The sequence below is a fragment of the Caretta caretta genome, chromosome 9 (genome assembly GCF_965140235.1).
Source record: "Caretta caretta isolate rCarCar2 chromosome 9, rCarCar1.hap1, whole genome shotgun sequence".
NCBI classification, from domain to species: domain Eukaryota; kingdom Metazoa; phylum Chordata; order Testudines; family Cheloniidae; genus Caretta; species Caretta caretta.
This window is the reverse complement of record NC_134214.1, coordinates 75809485-75836998: the sequence shown is the minus strand read 5'-3', so window position 1 is coordinate 75836998 and position 27514 is coordinate 75809485. Positions and strand designations below refer to the sequence as shown.

General features: G+C 43.3%; 1 protein-coding gene across 2 annotated transcripts in view; it reads left to right on the top strand.

Moving 5' to 3' along the window:
• The window catches only part of SH3BGRL (SH3 domain binding glutamate rich protein like), a 167169-nt gene that overhangs the window by 125266 nt on the left and 14389 nt on the right, over positions 1-27514 (top strand). The window contains exon 2 of one of the 2 annotated variants that reach the window (XM_048865079.2): positions 23115-23300. In XM_048865079.2, the coding sequence (XP_048721036.1) occupies positions 23115-23300 (186 nt within the window). Of the gene's footprint in view, positions 1-23114; positions 23301-27514 lie in introns of those variants that run through there. The other variant, XM_048865076.2, reaches the window with a different exon arrangement.

The window sequence follows — 27514 nt, the reverse complement described above, 5'->3', positions numbered from 1 at the left end:
GCCATGAAGCACAGAGCACTATGTCAGGCCGGGCTCTGCAGCTGCGATGCCCCAGGAGCTCGCAGACCCGCCGCCCAGAGCATTGCACCGGCAGTGCAGTGAGCTGAGGCTGCGGGGGAGGGGCCAGGGGCTAGCCTCCCAGGCCAGGGGCTCAGGGGCCGGGCAGGATGGTCCCGTGGGCCAAATGTGGCCCGCGGGCTGTAGTTTGCCCACCTCTGATCTAAACTTTTAATTTTGTCATGTCCCAAAAGAATCTTGGCTCCTGGAGGTGGCTAAAATCCCGCAGCACCTAAGTATCTGCCCCTGATCACTAGCATTGCTGCCTTGGTCTAGATGTATGGGCACCTATCTCAGAACTGATAATCCCCAGAGTGATTCTCACACCAGGTGAAACTAGGCATGGTCCCAACTTTCTCATCTGCAGGGCCAATCCAGTTAGGTCTTCTCAGAGCACACCTAACTCTACACAAACTCCTTCCCCCTAGATCTTTTAGTTAGGCATGGACTGCTGTCATTCTTGCAAGAAACAAAGTAGGCACTGGCTACAGGAGAGGGTTGCCAGCTGAGTCCGCAGCAGAGATAGGCACCTCCCTCCAGCCTATACTTAGATGCCTAAGTCCTGGAGGGAGGGGGAGAGCCTTAGGATCTGCTCAGCATCTGTTATTGGCTAGCTTAAGCAGCCCCTATCCTAATGTGCTGGCGCTTGTGAGCCCACTTCTTAGGTGCCTGACTCTCCCCAAGCATTGTATAGGGAGTCTGGGTGCCTAATATTCACTGGGCTGCTGGGTGCCTAAAAACTAGGCACAGCAATACTTACCATTGCGGCACCTGTGAGTTTCTGTGAATATAGTCCTAAGTGACTTGTTCTAAATCACAGGAAACCTGGGGGTGATAGAAGTGGGTTGGGAGCTCAGGAACTGCTTGCCCTGTGTTCACTCCATTAGACTGCATTGCCTCTCCCATATAACAAACATTCATTACTTAAGCCTTGTTTCAGAGTAGCAGCCGTGTTAGTCTGTATTTGCAAAAAGAAAAGGAGTACTTGTGGCACCTTAGAGACTAACCAATTTATTTGAGCATAAGCTTTCGTGAGCTACAGCTCACTTCATCAGATGTAGCTCACGAAAGCTTATGCTCAAATAAATTTGTTAGTCTCTAAGGTGCCACAAGTACTCCTTTTCTTTTTACTTAAGCCTTGCAACCCCCCTGTGAGATAGTTAATTATTATGCTTATTTTAGAAGATGGGAGGAGGAGAAACTGAGGCACAAAAGGGGGTCTTTTACCTGGGCCGAATACTGAGTCACTAGATGAGAACCAGTCTTAGAACTCCGAACTTCCTGACCATCAGCATTTATTCCTCCCAGCCATGGCACCTCCCACAGAATAATAATCAGAAAAATCTGACCATGATAAAATCTGAAATGCAGTACAAAGGCTTAGAGTTGAAGTGTAGTGCAGTTCACTGATCCAGCTTTTAAGCTAAAGCAACAGACAACAAAATCTAAGAATAAATGATGAAAGAGTGAAAATTCAGAGGAGGTTGTTGCGCCAGGTGTCTTATACGTCTGGCTGAAGTGCTCCTATGAATTCAATTAGGGGGCTACTCCTGGAACCCCTACCTTTCTTGCTTGCCTTACATTCTGTGCTGGCAGTTAAGACTGGCTAGGGTGTCTGCAGTCAGTACCTGGAATTGAGCTGTCGTGGCTTGTGGCAAAGCTATTTCCGCTGTGGGCCCCTGACTTGCCAGCTTGTTCTTCTTGGCAGTCTGCCACAGTCTGTCAGCTTTGGGAGCGTGGCAGTCTTCAGAGCATAATGTAGTGTGTATTTATTTGGTTAAATGTATGTGTTGTTCCTGGCATTCTGATGGCTTCATATATTTTGACTCACAGCAGTTATGGTAGTTTTGTGCTACTTATAGTGGGGAGCTGGCATAATTGGTTCTTAATTTAATGTGATATAATACTTAGATGCTATGACTAGAAGTGCTTTAAAAATAAGTAAAATAAAATGTACCTAGCAGAAATGGAAGTAGGTCTATGTGTGTGTGACACAAGAACAGCTGTAAGTGTGGATGTGATTGGGTTCATATTCTTCTACTGGCTGTGTTTGTTAATGGATAACTAAGATAAGAGTTGACAGTCTGACCATGGGGAGGTTTCCTCTGTGTTAGTTTTGGACCAGACAAAGGCAGTTTTGAGGCTTGTAAAAGTCAACTGTCACTCGCCTGATTTGTGAAAGGGGACAGGCTCTTTCATACTGTAAGGAAGTAATTTGTGTTTGACCATGATAAGTTTGGGTGTTGCTCTGCTCTGTTAAAAGGCAGAACACAGATGCCGGAAGGCATGGTTTGGCAATCTGACAGTATTTGTTTGGGTTCTGGTCTTAACCAACATTGTCAGTGTTTTAGGCCTGGAAGTTTGGTTAGTAAAATGTATGTATATTTTTATAGAAACTAATAGGAATAGAAACCTTTTCAGTAACTGAAATACAAAAGGGCTATTTTGTTTTGTATTTCAGTATTCCCTCCCGCCTCTTCTCCCTGCACTGCTCCCCCTCAGGCTGTGTGAGGAAAAGAACACAAATGGGAGAGGTGACTGCATGTAGTGGAGGAAGAGTGACACTGACTCTGTGCAAAGTGCTGTCAAATGCACAAAATAAACAGTGGAAGGAGAAAGGAACTTTAATGAGTCAGTTTTAGCAATTTTAGGGGTTACTTGTAATAACAGAAGGTAAATATATTCAGGCTGGAGTGTGCACTGTTTTTTAAGGTGAATGCTGTCCCTTTAACACAAGCAAAACAAAAGCCCAGTTGTAGACAACTCTCTCAAAGCCCCTGGACTATTCCACAGGCAATCTTTCCCCTCTCTGTCTGCCAAACATTTAGTTTATAATCTTTTTTTTTTTTTTTTTTGGTCACCTGTGCAAGGGGAGACAAAACTAAAGCTAGGGTTAGCCCTCTTGCACTCTTCTTATCACAGGGGTACTTAGATTTCATTACTTCATGTTGACATTTGCAGTTTGGAAACACCCTGGCTTTTCAAATAATAATCTTTGATTGGTACTAAAAGGCAATAGGCTCTATTAAAGTATAAAGTTCAGACTAATCAAACAATGGTCCCTGTGAGGTTGTTTGCAGGAGTCACAAAATAGGAGGTGTGGAAAGAAAGGCCAATGCTGCTAATCTCATTTCACAAGATGATACTTGAAGCCCATGGTTCCTTGGGATCACAAAATTATGCATTCTGTGCTATGTTTCACTGTAAAATAGTGAGTTTTTTAGATGGGCTCATGTTGCACAGAATGGCATCTCCAGTAGTTGGCTGTTCCTCTTTGCTGCACACTGCTTGGATTGCATAATATTGAATTGAAGTTATAACACACTTAATTAGCACAAGCAACACATTTGTTTTCTCTACATGAATTAGTTCTTCAATCATTCTCTCTGGCTAGGAAAAGGAGAAGATGAATGTTTAGAAAGAGTTGACTGTGTAACTCCAAGGGGAGGATACAGATAGTCTGGAAGCTATTTTTCTCCAATTTTTGCATGTTAATGTCTATAAAACTTTTGTGAATTGTTTTACATTGTTCTGACACCTTTCTGACTGACCTTCAGCCTCCCGTCCAAGAAAATAAGTGTAAAGTCACCTCAGTCCTTGGTAATGTGATATGAGAGCCGAAGAAGATATCATTAGACTTAAGGAAAATACTGGGGACTGAAATTTATAACAGTTTTAGTAACATCCATGACCGCATGGTATCTCTTCATCTTACTCCACTGCCCATTACAACCCTTAAAAGGTCACATATGTTTAAAATATGCTGCTAGTGTAAAAGGTGTATAATAAAATATCTGTTATGCACAGATCCTTACTTGAAAGACACGGAAAATGTGGGTCCAGCAGTTTTCAACAGTCGTCAGGACGGATGGCCCAATATGTACGTGTCAAGGTTCCTTCCCCACTCTGAACTCTAGGGTACAGATGTGGGGACCTGCATGAAAGACCCCCTAAGCTTATTCTCACCAGCTTAGGTTAAATACTTCCTCAAGGTACAAACTTTGCCTTGTCCTTGAACCCTATGCTGCCACCACCAAGTGTGTTAAACAGAGAACAGGGAAAGAGTCCACTTGGAGACGTCTTCCCCCAAGCCCTACACCCCCTTTCCTGGGGAACGCTTGATAAAAACCCTTCACCAGTTTGCATAGGTGAAGACAGAACCAAACCCTTGGATCTTAAGAACAATGAAAAAGCAATCAGGATCTTAAAAGAAGAATTTTAATTAAAGAAAAAGTAAAAGAATCACCTCTGTAAAATCAGGATGGTAAATACCTTACAGGGTAATCAGATTCAAAACATAGAGAATCCCTCTAGGCAAAACCTTAAGTTACAAAAAGACATAAAAACAGGAATATACATTCCATTCAGCACAGCTTATTTACCAGCCATTTAAACAAAAGGAAATGTAATGCATTTCTAGCTAGATTACTTACTAACAAGTTCTAATACTCCAGTCCTGTTCTGTTCCCAGCGAAAGCATCACACAGACAGACCAACCTTTTGTTTCCCCCCCACCATCCAGCTTTGAAAGTATCTTGTCACCTTATTGGTCATTTTGGTCAGGTGCCAGCGAGGTTATCTTAACTTCTTAACCCTTTACAGGTGAAAGGGTTTTGCCTCTGGCCAAGAGGGATTTTATAGCACTGTATACAGAAAGGTGGTTACCCTTCCCTTTATATTTATGACAGTATGTGATTTTAAATGTTTAGTTGTATTTCTTTTTTTTGCCCTCAAACATGTTTAGACTGCTGTGTTTGCTATAAAAAATGTGTATGTGTAATGATATTTACTGGTAAGATACCTTATTTTTGTGGATTTAAGTCTTTATTATGGCTTCTGGTAGGGTTTTAACTCCTCACTTTCTCACTGTTGCATGGGTATGAGCTCACTGAGGGACCTGATGTATTGTGTGTCATAAAATACATAGCACAACTGGGTGAGCTACCATCCTGAGACCGAATTTCTGTATCATTAACCCAAAATATATAGTTTAAAATAATATTTAAAGTTCTGCATTTAGATCCCTGAAAATAATTTTTTGAAGTCTAGACCCTAAACTATAACAGTCTAATCAGGCACTGTTGTCTTTATCTGCATGACAAAAAGTTTATCTCTTGATACATGGAAGGAATATATTTTAGAGCTGTGACTGATGGGCCCCATGTGCACTGTACATCAGCCACTGCAATAAAGCATACTGGAATATTGATGTATCGGGAACATCAGTGTTTAAAAATCTAGATTATTTACTGTCGGTGCATTCATTGTCTAAACCACAGCTCTGGGAATATTTGTTCTTATTCAAACATATGGCAGTTCTGGGATTATTTGTTGTTGCATTTTAGTGATTAATATCTGATTGCCAACCTAGAGCCTGTAGATTGAATTCCATTTAAAAATCAGTTTAACAATGGCCTAATGCAGGCTTTCTGTCAATAAGGATTTGACCCTGCAAGGTTTTGAGCAGTCTTGTGAAGGGTGGAGAATCTTCAACTCCCATTGTCTGCAATGGCGCTTAGCTCCTTGCAGGATTGAGCTCTTTAACAATCCTGAAAGTATACCTCAGAAGCCCCACAGGGATCTTCATGGCTGATGCCATTCCTTTCCACTTCAGTTTCATTTCATTTGATTTTTTTGAGGCAGGACTCCCTTGTCCACGCTACATACACCTACCCTATAAATCTTTCTGCAATGTCTGTTTCAACTTCTAAAGCTGCTTGACTCCCAACTAACCTTGAGGGCTTGATTCTGTGTGTTGAATGTGCATGAAGCTTGAAACTTGTCAGCTGGGAGTCTCAGCTGACATCTTTGCCTCCCTTAAGAAAACCAACTACCTCTTATTTTACCTTCATTTGGTCATTAGAAAAGATGTGGTATTTTGGTCTGTGATGGATGGACTAAACCGGGCAGCTACTCCACCCCCACCTCCCCCCCCGGCTCTAGAACGACATCACATTTGAATGTTAAACAATTTGTCCATTATAATTAACCATCTTATTGTGAAGGACTCATTGTTTTTAGTTTATTAATGTTGGACACGGTGTATAAAAGCATGGAGCCAAGAATAGCTTGAATATAATGAATAGAGAGTTGAGCCTCTTGAGTGTTTATCCAGACTACCACCCAAATTAATTTTTGGGCCTCAGGCTGTTTAGCAATTCAGCTCTTTCCTACAAAGTAATCTGACCATATCACTTATGGGCCCCCAGCCTTAATGCAGAGAAGCCATTATTTTTTGTACCCTCGGCTCTTGGAGAAATGTGTGTGTAATGATAGCGAGCCTTTGCCTGTTTTGGTAATAAAACACTGAAATAAAATAAATATTTTTATGTTTCTGATCTTTTAATTAATGTTTTGGCACTTTGAACTGCTACGGAGAGGAGCATTTAGTAATTAGAAAATGCAGTGAATAAATATTACTACTATTTTTCTGCATAAGGCATAGGAGGAGAACCAAATCCATCCAGAATGTTACATTATAAGCTCATGCTGTAGAATTCTGGTTCTACACCCTTGACTTCTGTTATCTTCTCAGTTTTTGGCAGGCACTTGTTAATTCTGTAGTCTGTATATTTTTTTTCAGCCAAGAAACAGGAGCGTACATGAAGAAATTCTCAGTGAAGAGAAGCCACCAGAGTTGTCATGCTCAATTTACAGCATGCAGACTGCATCTAGTCTGGATGGCCATATGTGTTGCTCTCATGGGTTTTACTGCTCAGTGAATCGGAGTATTGCACAAAGCAGACAGAACGCTGTTCTTTTGAATTGGCAGCCTAGGGAATATTGAGCCAGTAGAGTGGAGTGTGGGGGAGTCGCCTCAGTGCTTACATAGGAGGGGCAGGCAAAGGGAGGAGAAAAGGAGTAAACAGGAACTTACTTCAGTGGGTGAGAAAGGAGCATCCCCTCTTTTTCTCTGCAGCTGGGAGCAGGGCTGTAAGAGAGGGAGTAAACAAAATACAAACAAACAAAAGTCTTCCCAGACTGGCTTGAGTTGGGAAAGAACTTGCTGCTGTGTTGTGATGATGCATTATTGTCATGTCCTGTATCAGAGCAACACCAGGAATTTAGTAAACAGCTCTGTTGAACTGTCTGAAGCTCTGTATTGACAAAATGCCTCTCCGTATGTTAAAAGCCCCATACCTCTGCAATAGCCTTTTGAAAGGCTAATATCAAAGGACAAATTCTTCTCTCAGTTGGACTACTGCATCTCCCATTGACTTAGTGGGGGTATTGTGCATGTGTTTAAGGGCAGAATTTGGCCCAAGCTTTAGCTGTGTACTGAACCTGAAGGAAGATGCCTTCGTATTCTGTAGATTTAAAATATATTAAAAATGAACTCAACCTTAATTATGCAAGTGCTGCCACAATTCCACAATCTCTTTTGTACTTTAAGAGCACTGTAAATTAAACATACATAGGGCTGATCAGTATTTATAAGTTTGAGTTTGAAACTATAACAGCAGCAATAATTTTTTAAAATATGTGGCATGTGCATTATCTGTGAATGTCTCTAAGAGAGCCTGTTTCCTTCGCTTTAAGGCGGTAATGGGCACAAATTGCAGCTAAGAGAGGCTAGGCAGTGAGATTTTGATTCTGTATATTAATTAATGGACAATCAAATGAAGCAGCAGTCAATGCAGCTGAACATAATCAGAAATGAGTTGGACAGGAAAATGCTATGGGGACAGAGGGAGGCATGAAAGCTTGCAGGGATAAGTAGACTAAACTAGATACAGATGGATCTAGACCCACTGGAAGCTTTTTAGATTGTGTCCAAGTTATTGAATTGGTGCTAGGAGAACCAATGGTGTGATGTGTTGCATCCCAGTAAGGAGCTGGGATGCTGCACAGTGGATAGGCTGGAGCACCTTTTTTGCTTCCACCTTAATTCCCCAGATAAAGCATATAGCAGTAATGTAGCATGGAGGTGATGATTGCCCGGATCATAGTGGCAAGATCAACGTTGAAAATATATGATCCAGAAAAAAAAATTAGCATTTGAAAGCAGCTTCTTTGCTAGTAGAGGACAACTTCAACAAGATTTCATTACTGTAGCAGGTATGCAGGATACTCGTCAGTGTGCCTTAGACTTCCAGAAGAGCCATGGAGGGAGAAAATGGGTGCATATGGTGTCCATCTGAACAGTGACTATCTTGCAGAAATAAGAACAAATGTATTCAGCTTCTGCAGCTCTGCTGAGATGAGCTTTTCAAATCCTCAACACTTGGTTTAGTTCACACGCTTTCTTTCGTGTTGACATGGCTGTGGTTGCCGAGAATGTTGTACCTTTATGGCAGAGAAACCAAGCATTAGAGGAGATAAGGGTGGCATTGGTATGTGTAATAGTTGTCTTAAAATAGCCAGCCCAAAGAAGTAGTTAAAGTTCTGTAGTGATAATTGTCCAGTTCTAAAAATAGCTGTGTGTTCTATCAGACAGTGAAATAGAATACAGTACTGAGATTTATAGAATAATGGGATAGACCTGCAGGGGCCAGTCCTGCAAAGTTCTGAGCTCCTCCTGTGGGGGCCAATGAGTGCCTGTTGCACTGCTTTCATCATGGAAGTTGTGGTTGGACAGCATCTTCAAAATTGGGGTCCCTTAGGTTTGAAAACTACATTGTAAATATTTCATGGTATTTGGCATAATGTTATATATAAAAGCTGGTTCTTCGAGTGATTGGTCATGTCCATTCAACTTAGGTGTGTGTGCTTGCTACATGCACCGTTGCTGGAAGTTTTTTCCTCAGCATTATCTGTAGGTGACTGGCTCTGGCGCCCCCTGGAGTGGCGCGCATATGCCACGGCATACAGGGTGCCGCTGCGCGCCACTGCCCCCCTTTCCCCCCATTTCTTCTTGCTGGCAGTGATGGTGTATGGAACTGTTGCTGTTTTAGCTAGCGCTGTTGCTTCTCGTTCGTTCATTTACCTCTTGTATATTCCTGTATATAGTTTCCCTCTAGTTTTAGTTTCACTATCTGTTATTTAGAGACTTAACAGGTCGTGAACGGGACTTTGCCTCAGGACGGGGCATGCCCCAGGCCACAGGCTTTAAGCCCTGTGATCACTGTAAAAGGCCCAGGCCCATTAGCAATCCACATAACAGTTGTTTATGATGTTTGGGCGAAGGTCACATTACTGATAAGTGCAGAATTTGTAATTTCTTCGTCACGTCAAGCCCAAGACGAAGAAGGAGCGTGACATTCACATTGAAAGCACTCCTTATGGAGTCTGCTCTTACCCCGATGCCGGAGCAGTGCTCTGATTCGGCGCCAAGCACCGTGACCTCAGTGTGCAGCACCCCGCTTGTACTGTCTACAAGCCGGCACTGGTCCCCTTTCAGGGCTCCAGCCAAGAAGCCCAGGAAGATGGGGCAAGGAAGAGTCTCCAGCTTCCTGCAAGGGAAAGGACAAATCTGGGGTTGACCAAGGCCCTGTCTTGGGCACCTCTTCACGCCCTTCGGGATCTCAGGCCCTAGCTCAGGTCAAGTGGTGTAGCCCAGCTCGCTCCCCACTGACTACCGTGGATAGTGACAGAGGTTCTTGTCACCTCTGGGTGCCATCCACGCCAGAGGCCCTGCAAGCGGTGCAAGAGATTATGTCCCTCCCGATGCCATCCACTCCGGCCCCTGAGGGCTCCTGGTCATGGGGTAAACCTGTGTTTGGACCACCATAGTCCCCATCTGTACGGCAACAATCCCCGTTGCGGGGGACGTCCCACCAACGGTCTCCCTCTTGCAGCCGACATGCTTCTGACCATGACAGGCAGAACCTTCTCAGCCCCATCCCGTCTCTGGACCTCGGACAAGGGTAGAGAGACTTGAGGCGTGTCTTGCCGGTGACTGGGTGCAGACCTGTGGACGCACGCCCCCCCTGCAGGAGTTTCGGAGTCGGCGCCTGGAATCTCCGTGGCACCAGTACTGCTTTAGGGAGCAGTCGAAGGACCGACAGTACCATTCTCCAGACCGTCGCCGATCCCCCAGGGTGGCATCACCGCTTGCGGGTGCATCTTCACAACACCAAGCCCACTCTGGTTCTCAGTCCCTCTCCACATCCTGGTACTGCCTGTCAAGCATGAGGCATAGATTGCTGGGCCGGGGCTGTTGCTGATCCGCCGAGTGCTGCCAGTCGCTGAGACCCCGATCCAGGCGCTTGTCAAGGTCGGCCAGATCCAACTCCAGCAGGAGCGACCGATACTAATTGGGACAGAGCCACCAGCCACCTTGGTTGCAGGGGAGTGATGTTCTCTGCCCTGTAGCTCCAGCCAGGGTAGCTTTTCCCCTACATGAGGGGAAGAAGAAAAGACAGTTACCTGTTTTCGTAACTGATGTTCTTTGAGATGTTGCTCGCGTCCAGTCAACGACCTGCTCTCCTTCCCCACTGTCGGAGTTTACAACAAGAAGGAACTGAGGGTGGGGGGTCCGGCAGTGCCCTATATGCAGCAGCATATGCATGCCACTCCAGGGGGCGCCAGAGCCAGTCCCCTATGGATCCTGCTGAGGGAAAAACTTCCGGCACCGGTGCATGTGGCGAGCACACACGCATCTAAGTTGAATGGATGTGAGCAACACATTCAAAGAACATCAGTTATGGAAACAGGTAACTGTCTTTTCCTTGAATATTATAGCAATAAAGTGGGGACAATTCTAATGCAGGCAAGGAATGGATTCTGCTTACAAATATTCGTTCTCAGAAGGGAGTCTTGGAGTTATGTTATCACTGGTGGAGGACAGACTTGAGGGGGCCTCTAGGAATCCATGACCTTTAATTGCTTAACTCAGCTGCCATGCTTCTGAACTTTCATACTTGTGTTGTACTTGAAGACAAAATTATAAACTTCCATCAACCTTCTTTGCAACTGATTTGCAGGTATTAGTTTCTGCTTTAGCAACCTATGTGATGGGAGCAGGAGGACACTAGTGTATCAGAAACAGGATGCAAAGTGCAAAAAGCAGATTTTTTTTCCCTATCAAAATACGGGTTTGAACAGTCACATTTTTAACTAGTTAGAGTAGCATTCACTGTGCAACAGAGGTAGCCAAATCTGACAAATTGTCGCCAGTGACACTAGAAAATTGGTATGAACTTTTAAAATAAGAATATTTGGCTTTATTGGTTATTGCCATGCTGGTTAACTTCTTGGACTGCTTAGTGCTGCCCTTGTTTAACCGTTGAAGTAAGACTGAAGCACAGCAGTTGTTCTCAGCTGGACAGTTTGCAATGTGTATTATTGACTTGGATCTGTAAGTACATTTCTAGTGTTCTTTGGAATGTTAGTCTAATGTACAACACACAGTTAAGACCTCAGTCTGGCTTGATTCCCTGTGGCAGATTAATTTGTCTTGGCACTGGTACAGTATTCTTTGTCATAATTTTCCTTTTCAAGGAACAGGGTTTCTCAGTATTATCCCCTCTGTTGCAGCGATTGAAAGAGCGGTGCTGTAGTACGGGGATTTACTTATATATATTAGGGCTGTCGATTAACCGCAGTTAACTCACGCGATTAACTCAAATTAATTGTGATTAATTGCGGTTTTAATCACACTATTAAACAATAGAATACAAATTGAAATTTGTTAAATATTTTGGGTGTTTTTCTACATTTTCATATAAATTGTATTCTGTTGTAATTGAAATCAGTGTATATTTTTATTACAAATATTTGCACAGTAAAAATAATAAACCAATCAAATTGTTTAACAGTGCAATTAATTGCACAATTAATTTTTGTTAATTTTTGACAGCCCTGATATCAAAATTTAAAGGATCAACAGTTGTTGGGAGCTATTGAACTTTGTATAAATGTTAACTCTATCTGAGGACTTGGGAGCATTTTTTTTTTTTTTTTGCCTTCCTATATAAATCAGATCTCATCCTATTTAAAACCTCTTTATCAAAAAAATGTTTTAAAATATTATCAAATCCTGCAGGAGGCATCATTCATTAAAAATATGACACTGAAAAAACTGAATGAGTGACATGTTTCGATTTTAATTTCATCATCACTGATAACTTGAATGTATTACATTAGAGGGTCTAGAACTTAGTTATGGATGAACCTTTTAAGGTTTTGGAGTGCATGGGAATCTGCAATTTGAGAAGCCTATTCAAGTCCCTGTGGTCCTGAAATCAGTAGAGGAATTGTGTGAATTCAGAGCAGTGTATGCAGTTCTATATCATGTTTCATGATGCTGGCAGAAAAGTAATAAAATGTAGGATGCCCTCAAGTGTGTCGGGTAGAAGAAAATGGAGTTAATCATGAGACATTCTAGGCCAGATTTTTAGAGCCCTTTAAATCTGCGGCTATCTGCTGTATATTCATGGACCATTTTTGCGTATTGAGGATGGATGTGGATCCAAATTTTATATCTAAAGCCCTGCAAATCCATGGATCATTTTTGCAGATCATGGATTGGATGCAGATACAAATTTTGTATCAACGCAGGGCTCTACAAATCCTCATCTGGTGTAAATTGACAAAGCGCCACCAGCTGATGATCTGGCACAGAAGCGGAAGGTTAATTTTCAGTGTTAATTTTATATGTATGTAATCTTTTTCTAATCAAATTATTTTAAATCCTCACAAGGTGAGCCAGTTTTATCAATAGTTACAAATATGACCTTGGGTCACTTCCATTCATAGAGATTGGGATACATCACCCTTAACTAATGAAATAGAATAATGTTAGAATATGCTAACTGCACCTGATATAACCTAGGCTCCAATCCTGCAGATACTTATGCATGAGAGGAACTTTATGGACATAAGCGGTCTCATTGAGTTATCCAAACATGAGTTCAGTGGCACCACTCAATCCATAAAATTACTTAAGGTTCCATTGGTTCGTGAATTGATTTCCAGAAGATTTACACTGTGTGCTGTGAATTGGTTTATAAACAGAGAAATAGGGAGACTTGAAAAAAATGGAATCCTTATACAAAGGTACAAAATACTGTTCTTTTCATCGTACTCCCTGGATGTGTCAAAGTCCTACTAGATATAACGGGAATCTCTCTGAAGCTCACTTTGATAAATGAATAATTAACAAATAGAAAATAAACCTTTCCTTGCAGCAAAATACTGTTAGGAGTGGCCCTCTGTTCCTTCCAGGGAACAAAATTGGTAGTGGAATAATAATCCATTGTTTTCCCATTTGTTAAACAGAAATATTCTGCAGTCATTCCTTTGCTATTGTAAGTGGGGGAATAGTCCAGCTATTGTGGGGAACTTTCCTGGCTTCTGTACTATCCCGGTGAAGTGGACTCGCGAAAGGATCTGAGTCCTCACTCCCACTTCCTTTACCCAGTGGCCTCCCTGCCCTTGAGGACTCGCCTTCCACTCTCCTGTCCGGCGTAACCCCAACAAGGCTGGGCCCAGGATTCCTGGGGGGCTCGACCCCCAACCCTGCTGTGGTCACCTAGGACAGGGGCTAGGGTGTCCCCACTTCGGGGTACTCTCTCTGCACTGGGCACTTCTCTGACCCACTGACCATTACATACAATTTAAAGCAAATGCAAGTTATTTAATCAACAATTAATTTTACAAAGAATAAGGAAAAATGGGAAAGGTTAAAGGAAACACATCAACCCGCTCTGTGGCAAGGAACATCACAAACAGTGTCTCTGGAATGTCAGGGCAGTTCACAGTCTGTTCCTTGTAAGTCTCACGCCTTCTTCTCAGGCCCTGGGTGTGCTGTAGGGATACTGTGGGTTGGATACTTGCTCTGGTGATGGCCACATACTCTCAGGCTCTAAGTGGTAGGACCCTTCTTCCCAGTGTCGCCCCCGCCCTGTCGGGGTTACGATCCAAGCCTGGCCTGTAGAGCCTCTTGGCTGAGGCATCTCCCTGTGCTGGGCCCGCTGCCCAGCCCCTCGCTCTCCCCAGCTGCTCACCACACCCAGCTCCGGACTGCTCCAGCCACAGCTCCACCATTCTGCACTGCTGCTGCTTCTGCTGCTCTGCCTCCAGCTCCCTGGGCTGCTTCTTTGGCCCCTCTGGCTCTGGTTGCTACAGCTCTGCTCCCAGGACAGGTCTGCTCTGCAGGTTGTTTCTGTGACTCTGCTCCCAGCACTGACCTGCTTCTTGGGCTGCTTTTCTGGCCCCTCTGGCTCTGGTTGCTGCAGCTCTGCTCCCAGGACAGGGTCTGCTCTCTCTGGGCTGCTTTTCTGGTCCCTCTGGATCTGGCACAGCTCTGCTCTCCAGCTTAGCTTGGGCCCCTGCTTTCTCCTTAGCTCAGCCCCACTCTGTCTGACCCAGGCAAATCCAGCTCACACGGAGGACAGGACCTCCATGGCCTCCTGACTCCCTGATTAGCCTGCTCTCTCTGTCATTCAGGCTGACCTGGAACATTGGCCTCTCCCCATTGTTCCTGGGGGCTGTCAGTCTCAGGGTCCTGATTCCCCATCGACCCTTCCCCCTTTTTAGTACTGGGAGCTAGCAACTAAAACACCCCCACTGAAAGTTAGTAAGGGGGCAACAGTCCCCTTACATTATTCTGGGCCTGTGCTCCTACATAGTTAAGCTTTTCCTGTGGCTTTGACAGCATCTGCAGTGGTGTAAAGCTGACCAGAACTGAGCAGTCCTAAACAGTGTCAGACTGTAGCTGTCCCCCAGGTCCTCACCTCTCCTCTCTACTAGCATATGTACCCCTAATATATGGATTTATCACAGGCTAAGGGACCTTTTTTGGTGGAGGCAGCATGACAGTGCTTTGTTCCAACGCTTTCAAGTCTGCTGCTTTGTCCAGCTCTTTCAGAGGTGCTTTTCTCTAGTGAACTGCAATACTTGCTTCACTTGACAAATGACTGATCAAATATAGGTGTAGACTTAAATTCTAAATAAATCCATTTGTAAGATGGTCTTGTCGGGCTTTTTGCCTGCTGAAATCTGGGTTTCTCTTGCTTCAGTGAGAGCGTCAGCTGTTGCAGAATAAAACTCAGAATCATTAGTTTAGGGTCCTGCTAGTAATCAAATGAGGGGCTGGTATTTTCATAGTGAATAGCTCTCAAACATAATGTTTGTCTATGCATGTGTTATGTTAAAAGCTTAAGATCTCTTAAACCAGTTTTTAGTATGTATATAATTTTAATTTCACTCTGTGCGTGTGTGTGTGTGTGTGTGTGTGCGTGCTCATCACAGGAATGAGATTATAGTAGATTGTCAAGTAATAAAAAATGCTCTGGGAGAAGTATGAAGCTTTTTTTTTTTTTTTAATGAATTAGAGAACGGACTATTTAAACATCATCCCGGAGCACAGTAACAAAGCGTTCTTGTGCTCCCAAAACTTCCATTAACTTGAGTGAGTGGTCTGAATGAACTAGGAATGAAGAATTGGTGGACTTGTAATGTTTTTAATGCAGATTTTGAGTTCCAAAGGTTCCAGTTTCATAATAACAGTAGTTTGCATAACATCCAACCATTTTTAAATAAGACCTAATGGAAGGGTATTTCCTTCATTAGAATAGAGAATGAAAGATGAAGTCAAACAGGGAAATAAATTAATGTGGTTAAATTATTCCTTTCAGCACTGCCTTAGGAACATGAGCAACAAGTGTAGGATTTCCTCTAATTTTTGTAATTCTAGATATTTTGCAGAATGAATGTCACGCTGAAAAGCAGAAGCAGAGGTGTTTTTGAGATTAGGCAACTGTGTGTTTTAATGGGGAAGAAAAGTAAAATCATCTAGATAGGAAATGCTAAGGAAAAAAACATAACTTTTGTGAGAGCAGTATTATCAGCAGTCAAAAATTGTGAGTCTGGCTTAAAAATGGAGATTAAAAAAGCATAATAAATCACTTTTCATTCTGTTCTGCCCAGTGACTGATTGTTTAGGGAAAGACCACTCCCCCCACTTTGTGATCATTTTAAATTGACTGTTCATCCTTAAAGGAGCATACACAAACGCAGGCCTTCCTCATGGCTACTTCAGATTGGGACTTCAGTTACTGTCATTTTTTCTCTGCCCATCAATTTTCTGTGTCCAGCTTGCATGCAACATTCACTCAGCCCCCACCTTTCCTCTCCTTTTCTCCAACTTCACATTCCGCTTCCCCCCATGACTGTCCCACAATCTCCCTCCCACCTTATATTTCTCTTACCTTCTCTGTCTTCACATTCCCCTGTACACTCCTCAGTCTCTGTGCTGCTGCCCCACATTTATCTCTCCTCAGCCTCCCTCCTGCACTCCACGTTTTCACGATCACCCCATTCCTTTAGTATCTCTCTTCAGTCTCTCTACTGTCCCTTCCCTTCCACATCCATTCCCATGTATCTTCTGGGCTGGGAAAGGGTAAACATGTCTCTGCACTCGTAGACAAGGACAGTTGTGTTTAACATCATGTTAGCAGGTTATGCTTAACCATGACATCTAACATGATTTAAACATGACAGCCATTGACTATACTAAGCCCAACAATTTCAAAAGTGGCAGGTGATTTTGGGTGCCTCCATTTTTTGCATGTCCAACTTGAGACGCCGGGAAAAAGAGCTGATTTTCAGAGTGTATTTTCCCAGCGTCTCAGGCTTTTGTCTCCTGCGTGGTCCACACGTGGACATTAGGACTGTCATCTTTATTGAAGGATTACCTAGCTTTTGGCCTACTGAAAACAATAGGAGACTGTGGCCCTTTAGAATGAGTCAAAACTTAGTGAGATTGCTGCAGTGTATATTGGTGTAGCTAGGTACTTACATTGCTGTAGTATGTGAGCATCTGAAATCAAGAGAATCTTTTTTTTAAAAGCACATAAAATGATGTGATAGAATAATGAAAGTTGGCAGCTCTGCAACAACTGTACCCAGTCATTGAGATGATGTCGATCAGGAGTAATTCTGGCATTCATACAGTTATGCAAGCATCCTGTCACTGTGGTTGAAATGTTTGTTTTAGGAACTGGGAAGGCGGTGTTGACTGTACGGATCAGATAGAGTAAAATGAGTTAGGTTCTGACGGCTTAGATTACACCCTAATACTCCACACTGGCAAACCACCAACCACTCCAGCAGCAGTCACTTGTTTTTGCTCAAGGGGAACTCTTATGGTCAGCTGCCTTGGAAATAGAACTATTTCCCATCTCAAGAAGGGTGACTGACAGCAGTGCTGAGACTCTTACTTTCTGACTGCCTTCTCCATCACGCCTGGCCTAGCCTAATATACACTTTTTTTCCTCCCCAGCAGCTGCAGTTTTTTTCACCTTCATAGATAAGGCAAAAGAAATCAAGAATATTGTTGTTTTTGTATTGCAGTAACACCTGGGACCTCAGCCATGGACCAAGACTCTATTGTGCTAGGTGCTGTACAAACGTAGAATAAAGAGATGGTCCCTGCCCCAAAGAGTGTGCAATCTAAGTATAAGACAAGAGACAACAGGTGGATACAGACAGACATGGGAGCACAAGGAAACACTGAGACAACAGACAGGTGTATCTCACAGACACATAATATGAATAAAATCTTCCCCTCAAATATTGGAAACATGTCATCTTTCTTGGCCCAGGTACTGTGAGGTGCTGGGCACCTACAACTCCCATTGACTTCAATGGGTGATTCATAGCTAAACTTTGCAGTCGATGGGAGCTGTAGGCATTCAGCACCTCTGCACAGTTGTGCTGTCTGTATGATTTACATATCTGGTGAAGAGTATTGGATGCCTAAAATAAAGAATGGTACTTGGAGGACATTTTATTATTTATATTGCAGTAGCACCTTGATGGCCCCAGGCAGGGATCAAGACCCCATTATGCTAGGCACGGAACAAAAGAGTTAAAGACAGTCCCTGTGCCAGAGAGCTCACCATCTAGGATTGTGACAAGATACTACTGGAGAGTAAACAGGCAAAGTGGGATTTTGGGGTGATGAGGTAACAATACAGGTGGGCATGATTGCATAAACTAGCGATAGAAGTTTGTGATAATCTTAGAAGCCTCCAGATGGTAGAGATTTGTTGTCATTTACGGCAGAGGTAGGTTTTAACAGGAGATTGGTAAGAGAGTAAGGTGGTGGCTTTGTGAATCTTTACTGAAAGATTTTAAAGTTCTCTCTCCAATTAGGGTCTGTTTATATTCATCCTTGGTGAAGATGAAGGAACTGAGGCTACTGGAAATTGTCTAGATCAGTTTTTGTAAGCTGTTAATGGCTAAGTTATGGAGAATCCAGAGTTTTTTGTTTTTGTTAAAGTAAGCAAATGCCCTGATCATCCACCCAGGCCAGTACAGTGCATTAGGTACTCTTCTCAGCCCACAGTTATAAAGGCCACTCTGCTATTCAAGGTTGGCATTTGTCAAAGTGCCCTTTAGAACATTTGTGGGGAAAATGCAACACTTAAAACCTTTTTTTTAGGTCTTTATAACTTGGCTGAGAAGAATCTCCTCTCTGCCTCCCTTTTTCTCCTTCCATTCTCTCTTGGAGGCAGATGCCAGCCTGTTGAAAAATGCTTTTGTGCTTAACCTAGAATGTGAACTACTTCCACCAGGTGGTATTAACCTGACCATTTTATTTATTTTTAGCAGTGATTTTTCAGCTAATGCACAGCAATATTGTCATATTTAGTTTTCGCATCCAGATTTTAATCCTGTTTATGAACTACTCCACTGACTCAATATTCTGAGCCATAATTATTGCTTTGGATTTTGCAGTCTCCAGGCAAGCCGCTCTCCTGATGAAGTCAGGGGAACATTATTGCCTTCTTCAAGACTACAGCAGTGGGCGCCCTCTGATGATTTTAAAGTGCTGTTATTATAAATAAACTGTTGGGATTTTTAAGTGATATCTAGCTAAACATGGAACTGCACCATATTATGGATCGACATACAATGAATTTTAATGGCTACAAAGGAACCACTAAAATTTGAGTAAATAGATGCTTTAGAATTGTCTAGATATGAAATTACACAACCAAGTTCAATGGCATCTTTTGAGATGCTGTATTCTGATGGCTAGACATCTTATGTATTTCTGTGGTAGCTATTTTCCCTTTAAATACCTCAGAAACTCAACCCTGTGTGCTTAAAGAGTCCAACTTTTACTCCCCAAAGCAAACTATAAAATATACAAACCCTGCTCTAAAGTAAATGGTCTAATAGGCATTATGTTCTGATCTGAGATCTTACAGTCAGCTAGGGTTTGTGGCTGTTGCTTTCTTTTTAAACGTCCTATTGCAAGCCGGGGAGCTCAGCTACCATATTTGGAGCTCCTATGCCTGTCCACTGACCTCATATCTGCTTGTTTGAGGGTTTGTGTGTTTTTACTTGTCCATATATGGACAGGCTGCTTGGGGAGTCTGGTATCTGACCTGAATTAGAAGTAATTCAACATCTGTATGGAGTTCAGCTTTTGTCAGTATGCACTAATTAGGCTAAAGCCAGGGCTTCAGCTGCTTTCACTGGGAAAGAAGCAGTACGAAGAAGGCAAATTTACTGTTAAATCATGGTTTTTCGTTATAACTCATACCTATCCTTGAAAACAGTCTCCTTCATCCGGGTATAATCATAAAGAAGCAAACCAGAGCGTAAACAGAAGAAGTCTCTTGATCAGGAAACTAATATTTCATGAATGACAATAATCAAGGCCAACTTTCATGTGAAGCCGTCAAAATCTTTCACAGTAGAGATCCCTGTTTCCACTTGGTGTCACGTGGGAGCATAGGGGCGGCACTGGATTGGATGTGAATGGATCTTGTTCGCTCCATACACTTCCTTTAAAGTTTTCCCTTGAAATGAAGGCAGGGATGAAAAGCCCAGCTCTGAGTAATTCACAACAGACAGAAGGAAAAAATAATTGTGAAAAGAGTAGGAGTTTGTAACCCTCTTCCCCCACCACGTACATGGACATGTTCCCATTGCTTGTGTGGATGTAATATCAGAAGTATATTTCCTGGGAATAAGGATTGTTGTAGAATACTTGAACAATGATGATAAACATGGTGGGTGAAATCCTGGCTTCACTGAAGTCCATGGAAAACTTCCACTGGTTTCACTACGGTCAGGATTTCACCCAGTATCTGATGTGTAGCACCACTCATTCTAATGGGCGTCACAAAGCCCTTCCCAAGAGACACCTGTATAGCACTGCTGAAACTTGGCCAACTCTGGAGTGGAGGGATAGCAGCCAGTCAGCACACTGCACAGAAGTGGTGGGAGGAGAGGTTTTTAGGCCAAAAACAATTGAGCAAGCCTCATATCTTATGGAAATTGCCAACGGGTCTTCAGTGTAATCGCTGAGCAAACAGGACCTCTGTGTTGTAGGGTCTTAGCTGAAAGATCCACACATAGTAAGCTGTATGGTCCTCAGTTTGTCTGTTTCAGAAGGATGAAAGATTGAGTCAATCCTCCTGGAACTTGAACCTGTAATTGCTGTGGGTCTGTGTATTTTAAGTCAGAGGCTTGCACCATGAACTACCTCCTCAGCAAACTTGACTGTAGTTAATAAACTACAGTTACCTGGATAATCGTTAGACATATTGGTATGGCCTCCGCAAGACCACCAACCTCCCTTTGTTTTTGGACAGATATAATTGACTAAAATGTGAAATTAAAAAAATGTCTTTCTCAGTGTAACCTCCTAATTTAAAAATATGCCCTGGTATATTGATGCATGCATCTTTTACAATAAGAATCTCTTCTAGCTCAAGAGCCAGAGGGAATATTTTGGTTGTCTGTTTGTGTATAGAATACTCACAGGTGTACATGTACAATGCCTTTCAAAGGATGTCTTGTAAATCATATGGGAAGCCAAACGGAATGATATCTTTGAAAGAGACTCAACTCTTAGTGTAACAGGCAAGGGGCTTAGTCAGGCTTGCTGAGAAGCAACTCTTCATTATAGGCAATGATTGTTAAATTACTCTGCATTATGTGATGGTGTGGCGTATACCTTGAGTCTCCAACTTCTGAAGTACAGAAGAAAAATGGGTTTTGAATTTTCTGAGCTTGTGGTCCTTTGAGGGCCTTGTTTTTACATTCCAGTAATCCTCCATGTTGACTCAAACACACGTGTGTTGAATACAATACAAATATCTAGCATTTGGATTCAGCTCTTCTTTGGACAATATTTGATTTCTCTGAGGGACTATTCTCATTCCTGTCTGTAATCCCTGGAGTGTTAGAAACAATGGGTTACAATTTTGTAGGGCTCTATTTGTTTTCAAGGGAATTAAGGGGAAATTCAAATGATACCTGATTTTGAAGGATGGGTTGTGACATACCTGTGCCTACAGATATAGCAGTGGGCTGCACACGTGCACCATTTACTCCTGAGGGAATTCTGCGCCAAAAAAAATAAATTATGCACTCAATATTTTAAAATTCTTCAAATTTTATTTATCAATAAATGTGACTCCAGCATGGCAGTGGGGATCACAGGCCACTGGCTGCATTGATGTGGGAGATCACCCTGAAGCCCCCACATCCCCCAGTACAGGGACTTGGCAGTGAGGCTGCACCCGACCCTGACACAGTGCAAGGGCTGGGCCTACCCCAGAAACACCCCGGGGCCCTGCCTCTCTGCACCAGGTGTGGCTGGGCAGGCTCAGCCCAGCAGGATCCAAGTGTGGGGGTGAGAGGTTTCTGTGTGGGGCAGTCTGGGTAAGGGCAGCTCAGTGGTAGATTTGGATGCACAGGGGCTCATTGGGAGGTTCCGGGTGCAGGGACAATAGGACTTTGCGGGGGATCCAGGTGATTGGGGCTCAGCAGGGGATCTGGGTGTGGGGGGCTCCGTGTGTGGGACTTGATGGGGGGGGGGGTCCAGGTGCAGCTGGTTGGGGATCAGTGGGGTCAGAGTCTGGGTTTGGGGAGCTCGTCAGAGGGGTCCAGGTGTAGGAGAATAGGGCCTGTCAAGGTGAGGGTTCAAAGTGCCTGCTTAACGGGGAAGCCCCAGCTGCTGCCGAAGGGACGCTGCATGCCGGGATCCTGCCTGCCCGCAACCTCCCTCCCGCAACCTTCCCCTCTTTCCCCTCTTCTTCCCTCTCCCATGCCCTATTCCACTCTTCCTTCCTTCCCCACTGCCTTTTCCTCCATCGTGGGCACTCACTGTTGCACAGAAAACAGGAAGGCTCACAGCACACAGAAAGGGAGCATGATTGGCACTAGGACCCAGGAGGCAGGGTTCAGCGGAGCCCAGATGCAGCCTCTTTCAGCTGGGCAGCTCTGCACTTGCAGAAATGGGGGGGGAGGGAAGAGTGACATGCAACCCCATGTGCCCCCCCTAATGCCTTGCCTCTGTTTGAGGGGCAGTCTCCCCCCCTAGAACTGCGCCCATGACCCCTCCCCCCAGCTTCCCTTTGCTTCCCTGCCATTTTCTGCGAGTGCACAATCCCACAGAATTCACCAGGAGTAACCGTTGGGAAAGAAATCAGGAGAGAGGCCTATATACTTTTTTTTTTACTTTCTTGGCTGATGGTTGCAGTAAGACTCTTATCCATATACAGGTCAGCCACTAATCAATCCAGTATATTATAGAATGTGCTAATCTTAGACCAGCAAAGAAATACATTAGGAGGGCAGCCCAAGTTTTGGTAGTGGTTGAAAGTAGTTCTATCTGATGGCCATTCACTGCTGTATGTGAAATGGTTTGGAGAGTGGAGAGAAGTCGCAGCGTACTTCCTAGAGGACAGGTATCCTCAACACACAAGTTATCATCACATTTGGAATACTGGTAGGCAGCCTCATCAGAGGAGTTGCAGATTCAGTGGACATAGAGACTAAACTGCTCTGCCCCCACTAGAAGTAGTTCCTCTACTACAGGGCTTGCAGCACCCTGCTGGGCACTAGGGAATGTTTGAGTAGTAGTGACCCACATTTTATCTTTTCTGTGCAGGGTCTGGTTTCCTGGGTTGTCGTTGTGGCACTTTGCACTAATGTACACTAAAAAGAATATTAAGTGGGAGTGAGAGATGTACAATGGACTGTTTCTCTTAAAGGCAGTAACTATGCCTAGAGAGAGAATTTGTAACCGCGCGGAGTGACCTGCACCCTTGGACTTGCACAGACAGATTGCTCTGCCTTTGAGCTTCTGTTTGATCACTGACTAGTTTATTTCCCTCTCTCCCTTTGCACATCTTTTATTGTAGATCAAAAAACAGCAGCAAGATGTGTTAGGCTTCTTGGAAGCCAACAAGATTGAATTTGAAGAAAAAGATATTGCAGCCAATGAGGAGAACCGGAAATGGATGAGAGAGAATGTCCCGGAAGAGAGCCGACCAACGAGTGGAAATCCATTGCCCCCTCGCATCTTCAACGATAGCCGATATCTGGGGGTAAGAGACCATTTTAAGCTTCTCCTTGGCCTCCCCATTCTGACTTTCCCAGACTTTATCCTGCTGCTAACTATATGCTATAGTCACTGCTCTGACTATAGCATATGCCAGATGCAACAGAAAATCTGACATCAGGAATCATAACATTCAAAAACTGGTAGAAGAACACTTCAGCCTCCCTGGCCACTAGCTGTAAAAGATTTAAGGGTGGCAATTTTGCAACAGAAAAGCTTCAAAAACAGACTCCAAGGAGAAACTGCTGAGCTTGAATTAATATGCAAACTAGATACCATTTACTTGGGTTTGATTAGAGACTGGGAGTGGCTTGGTCATTACACATATTGAATCTATTTCCTTAAGCTAAGTATCCTCACACCTTCTTGTCAACTGTCTAAATGGGCCATCTTGATTATCACTACAAAAGTTTTTTTTCTCCTGCTGATAATAGTTCATCTTAACTAATTAGCCTCTCACAGTTTGTATGGTAACTTTCAACTTATCTGTGTGTTTGTGTGTGTGTATATATATATATATATATCTTACTATATGTTCCATTCTATGCATCCGATGAAGTGGGCTGTAGCTCATGAAAGCTTATGCTCTAATAAATTTGTTAATCTCTAAGGTGCCACAAGTACTCCTGTTCTTTTTGCGGATACAGACTAACACGGCTGCTACTCTGAAAGAAGATGTGAGTATCAACAGAGAGAAAATTACTTTTTGTAGTGACCCAGCCACTCCCAGTCTTTATTCAGGCCTAATTTGATGGTGTCAAGTTTGCAAATTAATTTCAGTTCTGCAGTTTCTCGTTGAAGACTGTTTTTGAAGTTTTTTTTGTTGAAGAATGGCCACTTTTAAGTCTCTTATTGAGTGTCCAGGGAGATTGAAGTGCTCTCCTATTGGTTTTTGAATGTTACATTTCTTGATGTCTGATACGTCCATTTATTCTTGTATAGAGACTGTCCGGTTTGGCCAATGTACATGGCAGAGGGGCATTGCTGGCACATGATGGCATATATCACACTGGCAGATGTGCAGGTGAATGAGCCCCTGATGGTGTGGATGATGTGGTTAGGTTCTATGATAGTGTCCCTTGAATAGATATGCGGACAGAGTTGGCAACAGGATTTGTTGCAGGGATTGGTTCCTCAGTTAGTGTTTCTGTTGTGTGGTGTGTAGTTGCTGGTGAGTATTTGCTTCAGGTTGTGGGGCTGTCTGTAAGCAAGGACTGGCCTGTCTCCCAGGGTCCGTGAGAATGAGGGATCGTCCTTCAGAATAGGTTGTAGATCCTTGATGATGTGTTGGAGAGGTTTTAGTTGGGGGCTGTAGGTGATGGCTAGTGGCGTTCTGTTACTTTCTTTGTTGGGCCTGTCCTGTAATAGGTGACTTCTGGGTACCCTTCTGGCTCTGTCAATCTGTTCTTTCACTTCAGCAGGTGGGTATTGTAGTTTTAAGAATGCTTTATAGAGATCCTCTAGGTGTTTGTCTCTGTCTGAGGGATTGGAGCGAATGCCCAAATAAATTTGTTAGTCTCTAAGGTGCTACAAGGACTCTGTTGTTTTTGCTGATACAGACTAACATGACTACCCCTCTGAAATCTTTTTTGTAGAGCTCTCCGATAACATTCATAACAGCATGCAATTATATACAGTATCACCTTCTTTCCCACAGCACTCCAGAGCCCATGTGTATACCTGCAGGGTCACTACACAGATGTCCTTTACCAATGAAAAGCAGCCACCTTTACATTGCAGAGCTGCAGCTGTCAAATGAAGCATGGCATTGTTACACAGTGGTTTAGCACAGGGAATGAAGAAAACTATGGAACTGTAATGATGGGGGATGCCTCTCTGTCATGCATATTTCTAGGGTACTGATCACCATTGAATCAGAGTTCCATATACAGTAATGAGGATTGGCACAGAATTATAGAGTAGTTGATAATAGACTCTTCTTTGCTTCTCCCTGGTTTGGTGGCATTTGCTTATATTGTATTTTGTTGTTGTTTGTTGGGTACTGAGCAAAGGTTTTTCCAGTGTCCTCTGCAAATGACCAGCTGAGCATTTGGTTCTCTCTCCTCTGGTTAGTTGCCCATAGTTGAGCTTTGGATATACTACAGGAGCACAGCCATGCTAAGTCCAGTTTGGTCTTGAGCAGCCAGAACCTTGGCGAGAAGGACTGAAGAAAAGTGTGATACATGTAGCTTGAAGAGAGCAAGAATGAACATGAAACAACAAGGGAGAAGGCGTTACTGGCAATTACATTGATTGCTCTAGAAAAAACATTAAGTAAAAACCAAAACCTAATTTCCAAGAGAATAGGAGGAGATTCCCCTCAAGGCTAGAATGCAGTTAAAGCCCTCAGCCATCTCTCTTCCTTAACCTTTAATTGCTGAGTCCTCCTGAATCACTGGTGGCCTGGATCCGAAAACCTCAGGGATATCACAACATGAGTTCTTTCTCTTTCATCACTTCTGTGGCAGGCAATGGAAATACTACATTAGAGGGACTCTCTGGCTAGGACGCCCAAACTGACAGGGCTTTGTGCTGCACTGAAGTTGTATCGTGTTTGATACATGGAAGGGCCCCTTGACACTTGAGGTTCTCAAGTTTCGTAATGCAATGAGAAGTCTGGGAACTATGGACCTGCTCCTTCAAGGTGCTGAGCTCTCCTGGAACTGTTAAGTGCCCTCAGCTCCCACTGAGTGAGATGAGTTCGCTTGGCACCTTACAGTATAGGCCCCTATGTTCTCTAGGGGAAATGGTTTCAAATATCATTGAGTGTAGGACTAAGCTGAAGATCCCAGAGTCCACTCCTCCTTACAAGGAGATTTTTAAAGCTTTGTAGCACAGCTGTGCAAAGCAGTTACATATATGTGTCCTCTCCTCCTTAGGTCATTACTAGTTAGATTTTAGAGGCACCTGCTGATGTAGCTTTCAGTGTTTATGAATGCAGCAGATCAAGAAGAAAGTAGTATGTTATCCAGAGTGGCACTGCTGCATTCCTCAGAGCCTGTCAGCCCTCTATTTAGGGACCTAGGACTGGAAGGGACCATCTGCGTCATCAAGTCCAGTCCCCCTCCTATCGCAGGCAACACGGTCATACAAACACCTTCATAAATGTATCAAGCTCTATCTTAAAACTAGGTTGGTTCTTCATCCCCACTATTCCCTTTGGGAGGCTGTTTCAGAACCTCACTCCTCTGATGGTTAGAAACCTTTTTCTAATGTCCAGCCTAAATTTATTCATGGCCAATTTATACTTACTTGTTCTCATGCCAACCTTGTCCATTAGCGTAAACACTTCTTCCCTAGTGTTTACCTCCCTGATGTATTTATAGAGAGCCGTTGTATTCCCTCTCAGCCTTCATTTTGCTAGGTCAAACAAGTCATGCTCTTTGTAGTCTCCTCTCATAAAATAGGCTCTCCATTCCCCTGATCCTAGTAGCTTTTTTTGCACCTGTTCTACTTTGAATTCATCTTTCTTGAACATGGGTGACCAGAATTGTAGATAGTTTTCCAAATGAGGGTTTACCAGTGTCCTGTGCAATGGCATTAATACTTCCCTATCACTACTGAAAATAGCTTGCCTGGTACATCCTAGGATTGCATCACATTGGTTGTTCATAGTCATCCTGTGGTGAACTAATAAACCCAGGTCTTTCTCCTCCTCTGTCATTTCCAACTGATGAGCACCCAGCTCATATTAGAAATTCTCAGTAGTCCCTAAGTGCACGGCCTTGTACTTTATACTATTAAATTTCATCCTATTTCTGTTACTCCAGTGCTCAAAGTCCTCCAGGTCTTTGTGAAAGTAGAATGAATTATATTGAAATTATAATTCATTAAAGAAATGCTGCTTGAAAGATTTGTTGAAATATAGTTGTCAGGAAGAGAAACATTAAGGAGTGTGAGACAGTGGGTCCTCAAACTAATTAACTTAGAGCTTCTACTGATCTAGGAGGTTGGTAAACGTTAGTATGCAAATAAGATATGTATGTATATTTGTCAGTTTCTGCTTCCTTTTGTCTCCTATGTTGGATTGGCTTTGGCTTGTCTGTATAAATGGGTTGGCTTGAGCTTTTTGCAGGAGGCTCACATATATCTGGGTGCATTGGCAAAGCGCTTTGCTAATAAGCAGAGTGGTCTGACAAATTCAGTGAGTCTTGAATCTGACTTTGACATCTTCCTGTATAATACTCCGATCCTTCTCTG